This window comes from Trachurus japonicus, chromosome 18, assembly GCF_045865225.1.
Source record: "Trachurus japonicus isolate A0001 chromosome 18, Traja_1.0".
NCBI classification, from domain to species: Eukaryota; Metazoa; Chordata; class Actinopteri; order Carangiformes; family Carangidae; genus Trachurus; species Trachurus japonicus.
Genome location: NC_140924.1, coordinates 9,206,349 through 9,212,460, shown reverse-complemented (window position 1 = coordinate 9,212,460; position 6,112 = coordinate 9,206,349). Strand labels below are relative to the sequence as shown.

At 41.8% G+C, this 6,112-nt stretch overlaps 1 protein-coding gene across 1 annotated transcript; it reads right to left on the bottom strand.

Annotated features, from left to right (window-relative positions):
• Positions 1 to 376: 376 nt before the first annotated feature.
• Positions 377 to 4,678, bottom strand: LOC146968642 (uncharacterized). The gene is made up of 3 exons (XM_085759289.1): positions 4,630 to 4,678; positions 4,159 to 4,544; positions 377 to 697 (listed from the first exon to the last, which is right to left on the bottom strand). The coding sequence occupies exons 1-3, from the start codon at positions 4,676 to 4,678 to the stop codon at positions 377 to 379; spliced, it is 756 nt and encodes a 251-aa protein (XP_085615415.1).
• Positions 4,679 to 6,112: the final 1,434 nt, after the last annotated feature.

The window sequence follows — 6,112 nt, the reverse complement described above, 5'->3', positions numbered from 1 at the left end:
GAAAAACGGAAAATAAATTTCACATAGGCTATATTTTTGAAAACACATAGAAAATATAAATATATATATTTACATTATTTACAAAAATGCCCCACTCATCTGACATGAAAACGACAACAAAGCAGCGATACGAGCGACAGCGACAAAAATAAAAGGTCTGGTGTGAATATAGCCGGTGTCATATCTGGCCCTCTGCGTTGTGTTTCTCACGGCCTGCCCTGGGTGGGGATCGATCCCACGACCTCCCGCACCGGAGGCGACGATGTTAACCTCTTCGCCAAGAGGTTGACAACCACTTGGTGGGTTGGTTAGCACGTCTTTTATGGGTGGAGTGAGTGCACATCAACGCTTCAACACAAACCCACAGTCACACAGATCATAAACATAAACACACTGCCTCCAGATCATCATCATCCAGTACTGTGACAGAGTCTCTGTGTGACGACTCTGCTGAGGACCTGAGGCTCTGGTGACTGGTTGTGACAGTCAGAGGGTCCAGTTGGTCCTGACCGGTCTGATCTGGTCTCTGATGGTTTGTCTTTACACCACTGAACTGAGCTTTAGTGAAACAAGGACCGGAGCAGCAGCAGAGTTTGACCAGTAGAGCTGTTGTTAATGCTGCTGCTGTCAGTCCCAGAGCAACATAGAGACTGATCCTTCTCCAACTCTCTGGTCCTGGTCTCTCTGGTCCTGGTCTCTCTTAGAGCACTGGAAAAGAGAGTAGCGACACCACCATAGACTCCCGTGGTCACTTTATTCTCCCCCTAGTGGCAGGATATGGGTATTGCAAATCCGCCCAAGAAACCCATTCACTCCAATGTATGTGTGTTGCCAACTTGCTTGTAAATTGATGAAAACTGCTGTGTTTTTGCTTTTAGGTGCCTTGGTCATATTAAGTTATGCTTATAATTTATTTATTTCAAAATTTAAATTGTAACATTAATGTGAACAACTGTTTTTTTTTATAAACCCAAAACGTATTATGATAAATTTTTCCTCCAATTTTGATTAAAAAAAAGATAATTAATAAAAACACACGCAGCTGTTTACAGTACGTAGGGGAGAGCAGGGTCGAAAGTAACGGAGGACGAAAGTAACAGAGCGATTTTCTCCGAGCCCATACAAGTCTGACATGTCTAACTTGGTCAGCATGTATATCATGCAGGACCTAACAGAACTGCAAAAAATCTTAAGAATATGTCTGACTTCAATCAATCAATCAATCAATTTGTTTATTTCGGGCATGTCAATTTAAATCATCATCATCACACTTCATCATCAAATAATACAATACATGGCCGAAAGGGAAAAGCGGGAGAAGCAAAAGCTTATCTAGTCCCGCCCCCATGACTTCGACCGAGTTACACTCAAGAACCTGTTTTCAGTGACGAAAAGTAAATTCGTCTGAGCGGTAATTTTTTGGGTTGATCAGCTGTGTTTACCATTTCAGGTGTTATAATTATGATGGTTAGACACATTAATTAGTCCTCTAACACATCCTAAAGTTTGACTTGTCAGACTTTTTCAGTATAGAAGCAGCTCAGGTTTGAGTGTCGGGAGTCACTGGAGGGACGAAAGTAACAGCCTGTTACTTTCGTCCCTCTGCACATTAGAAGTGAGCAATTCTGTGCAAAAAATAAATAAATAAAAATCTGTCACCGTTCTACGGGAGGGATTAAAACACACAACGTAAACAATGTGACCGTATATAAGTGGAGAAGTGCAGGAGGAGGGCATGACCAGTGGATCATGGTGGTCCAGTCATAGTGGACCAGGACAACAGGCTGTCAGCAGGAGAGCGGCAGAGATCTGTTCTGGCCGAGTCCCAAGGTGTAGTGTAGTAAAAAAAAAAAGTTAATACATTTTATTTAACACCAATTCACACTGTAATTTAGAGAAAATAGCAGGGATTTAGAGAAAATCAGCATGCTAATAAGCGATCTACAAACGTTAAAAAAAAATCCAAATGAGCGTCATTGATCGTTCGTTCTAAAAATTAAATTGAATTAAATTTAATATATTTTTAAATAAGATAAAGGTCACAAAATGTTTGTAATCACATATCAACAAGAGCATTGTCAGATATTTTAAATAAAAACAAGAAAAATAAGAACAAGTCCAGTTTATATTGTCGTGTTACTTTTGACCCACCCCCCTGTTACTTTCGTCCCTGCCATGAGGGACGAAAGTAACAAAGCGCAGCTTCTCTTCAAAGTCAAATTACACCGACGTCGTTTCACATTTTTACAAAATAACACCTGGTATTGATAGAGAACACATATGAGATGGTGATCACAACAAAAAAAATGTCTCTTTCTGTAATACTATCTTTTTAAATGACATTTATTTGAAAAATGTTACTTTCGACCCTGCTCTCCCCTACCGGTCACACAGCAGACAAACACAAAAGGGGACGAGCGAACGCTTTACCGTTGCTAAGCAACCACCAGCTGTCAAAATAAATAACATAAAAAACCTCGCATGGACATAAAATAAAAGCCAGCAGCACAATAACTTGCTTGACCAAACAAACAAACTAAAGAAAACACAGGCTTAAGTGGCAAACAGTTAGAAACACAGTTGAATTTAGCGCGCAAACTGGTATGACACTTTAGTGGACTTATCTTTATCATTTAAAACAGCAAGCATTCGTGACCATACTTGCCAACATTGGGTTGTGAAAAATAGGGAGATTTTTTTTCATCAGTGTATCAGGGTTCATTCGCCAGGTGTGGCTATAAATTGCCATCATTTCTTGCCTTGTATTTTAAACCTGAAGGAAACTTGTTCTGAAACTGTTTCTTTGATAGCCTATTCAATAAATGATTCTGTTTACCAATCAGGACAATGGGAAAAAAAGCAGTTGTAATTGTTGAAATGAAAACCAGAAGGCTGACCAAAGGTGGCCCTGTCCAGTAAGCCTACCTGAAGATGCATAGAATTTGTCAGTAAAGTCAGAAGGGGTGAAAAAGTTGAGTCACTAGACCCCTGTTGGGGGGTCTGGGGGCATTCCCCCCCACAAAAAAAATGTAATTTTTTAACACATAAATGAAGCATTCTAGTGTACTCTGAGAACATAAAGGGAACAGACTAAAAAAAAAAAAAGAAAAAAGAAAAAAAGAAGCACATTTAGGTAGTAGCTACTGACTGAAGGCAAGAATGGCTGGAGTGACACTTAACATGAACTCAGAGCTGGTCTGGTGGGGGGCAGTGGCTGGTGGGCAAAAACTAAACTCGTATTTTAAATCTAGGGGTCTGGATCAGCCATTCAAGGGCCCGTTTCCTCTGCTGTGCGGGGGGGCACGTCTGTGGAGCGGTGCATCGCGGACATGCACGGAGGGGGAGTACGGAAAAAAAAAAAAAAACGAATGTGCGCCGCCGCATCCGCTCGGACCAGCGGGTCCGCTCGTGCTGACGTCGACAGCGGCAGGCAACCGCAGTATCAACGCTACTGGTATCACTGACTCCAGTCAGTGACATGTCACCGGCTGGCCTCATACGTGCAGGCAGGCCAGGGTTGCCAGATACGGCAACAATTATCCCCCACAATCTCACTTGTTTCCTTCACTGTAAAATCGGGAGATTAGCGGGAGAAATTACTAACCGGGAGCATCGCGGGAAATAGGGTTAAAAGTCGGGAGTCTCCCGCGTAAATCGGGAGTGTTGGCAAGTATGTTCGTGACACAACAATTAATGGCCACTATATGTTAATATTTATCTGTAAAAGGGTCCACGATGATGCTATTAACGTGGGTGATCTATAAATGTCCTTAAATTATTGAAAATACCACACTTACTCATTCACCAACACTGCAGAGATGCCAGCTCTTGGGCGCATTTGCAATACCCATATCCCGCCACCAGGGGGCGTTTCCACTTGACCAATGCGTGTCGTTACTCTCTTTTCCAGTGCTCTGGTCTCTCTGGTCCTGGTCCATCAGGTGGTTCTGTAGCCTCAGGTTGAGCATCAGCTGCTGTAAAGGACATGAACATGTTGGTGATTCATCTGAAGAGGAAACTTTTCTTCACTCAGAGACTGAATTAAACCTTTAAACTGGAGCTGGACAATAATAATCTACAGGAAACCTTGTCTGCTGCTTCCAGACTCTGAAACTAAAGAGTTTCTCACAGAGCTGTTAGCATGACTGTTAGCATGACTGTTGACTGTAGCTGAATCAACTCACCAGTGACGTTCAGGTCACATTTATCAGAGCTCCTCCCATATCTAGAGAGAACTTTACACTGGTACCATCCTGAGTCTTCAGTCCTGAGTCTGGACACATGAAGTCTGACTCGTCCTTCTCTGAGGACGTCTCTGTCACACTGGACTCGTCCTGAAAACTGTTGATCATGAGACTCTGAGACCTCAACACCCTCAGATAGATGATACAGGACTGAGACTCTGTGATCAGTGAAGAGTCGACAGTAGACAACGTAGGGCTCTGTTGAACCCTGAGTGTTGGTGAAGGTCCACTCCAGTGTGATGTTGTGGTTCTCCTCTGCCTGATAGGAGCTCTGTGTCACCTTCACTACAAATGTTGGTTCTGAGGAGACAGAGGGAAAGTGAGGAGCAGACTAACTGAGGACTTGTATCGGTTTGTAGAGAATAAAGTGAAGGAGTAAACTCACCACAGACACAGGAGGTCAGTGTGAGGAGCAGCAGGAAGCAGCACATCATCTTCTCCCTGTCACAGGAGACAACAACACATCAACAACTACATCTACACTCACTTCTTCCTCTTCACTAGTTTTGGTGCAGTGATATATTTATGTCACAAGGTGGCGCCAATAAAATGATCATAAACTGGTAAATAACAGACTGAAGCTCAGTGGATCAATGTGATACATCTGGTACATTATTATATACTATATAATATATTAATAACACAGTGTTCAAGAAAGATGTATCTAATTTTCCTCATGTCTCCTGTTCTGTGTTATTTGTGGTTGTTGTACCCTAACATGTTTTATATGACCTGATGTTTGTCTGTAACAGAGTAGACAAAATAATTTACTAAAAACAATTATTTTCACAAACAGATTTAAAGAGTCATTAGAGCTTAAGCTCCACACATTATGGAAACATTGATTTTATTTCTCTAAAAGAAATACTGGTTATTTCAGTTTTTGGATGTTCTGACATTTACCCTGATTTATAGAAAGACAGTTCAATGTTTTATAGGTATTCTCAGAAGCAGAAGCAGAAGTAAGCGATCCGGTCGTTTTGGCTAATGCTGCGTTCCAGGCAGGCTTTTGAAATCGTAAATTACAGCTTCAAGTCACAACTTACGACTTTGTAGCGTTTCAGGCAACCCACTCGTGTTTTTCCGACCTGTTTTACCGGTGAAAGTCACTATAACGGCCACTCGTAACTTCCGACCGGTGAACTCGTACCAGATCGAACTGGTACCACTTCACGGTCGGAAAAACAGGAGTTACGAGTTTCCTTGAACGCACCATAACAGTCCTCGTCCCTACGTCACCACATTCACGGCGTCCCTTGGCTGCACACACAGCCCTGCATGCCGTTCTCTCTCCTCATTGGATAAAAACTGTAGGATACGATAAATGTTTTCTCCTCGGCTCAGAGCAGAGCAGAGTGACTGACAGACCCGTGTTTCAGTCCAAACACTCTATGTAAGTGATTGCTGTCGGAAGATATAACTATTTAAGACTTATATTAACACAAAAATATCACTTACTTCTGCTTTAACACTAAACAGCAGCTTAAACTGAGTAAGAACAGACTAAATACAGTTTCTTACCTTCAGATCAGTCCTGATAAATGTGAATTTCTGTTCTGGCTCTTTAAGAGATGGACACACCTCCTTTCCTTTTTCTTTCCTTCAGTGCCGTTTTTTTCAGTCGAGGGTGTTCGCCGTCTAGTCCATCTCTAAAGCTGGTGATTTAATAAGAGAAAAAAGTTTCTAAAACGTCTTCAAACCTAAAAACGGAGAAAAAGTCTGAATAAATGAGCAGTGAACAGCGTCACACTCCATAGAAACAAAGTGGGACAATATCAGTCAGAAATAAAGTGGACACATGAAGACTCAGCATCAGAGTCATTATTATTATATAGGAGCTACTCTGTATGTTTCCTTCTCTGTGACCA

Coding starts and splice junctions, on each gene's coding strand:
- LOC146968642 (XM_085759289.1), bottom strand. CDS start 4,678: ATGATGTGCTGCTTCCTGCTGCTCCTCACACTGACCTCCTGTGTCTGT. Junction 4,545..4,629: donor ACTGACCTCCTGTGTCTGTG/GTGAGTTTACTC, acceptor CTGTCTCCTCAG/AACCAACATTTGTAGTGAAG. Junction 698..4,158: donor TGATTCAGCTACAGTCAACA/GTCATGCTAACA, acceptor GTGCTCTAAGAG/AGACCAGGACCAGAGAGACC.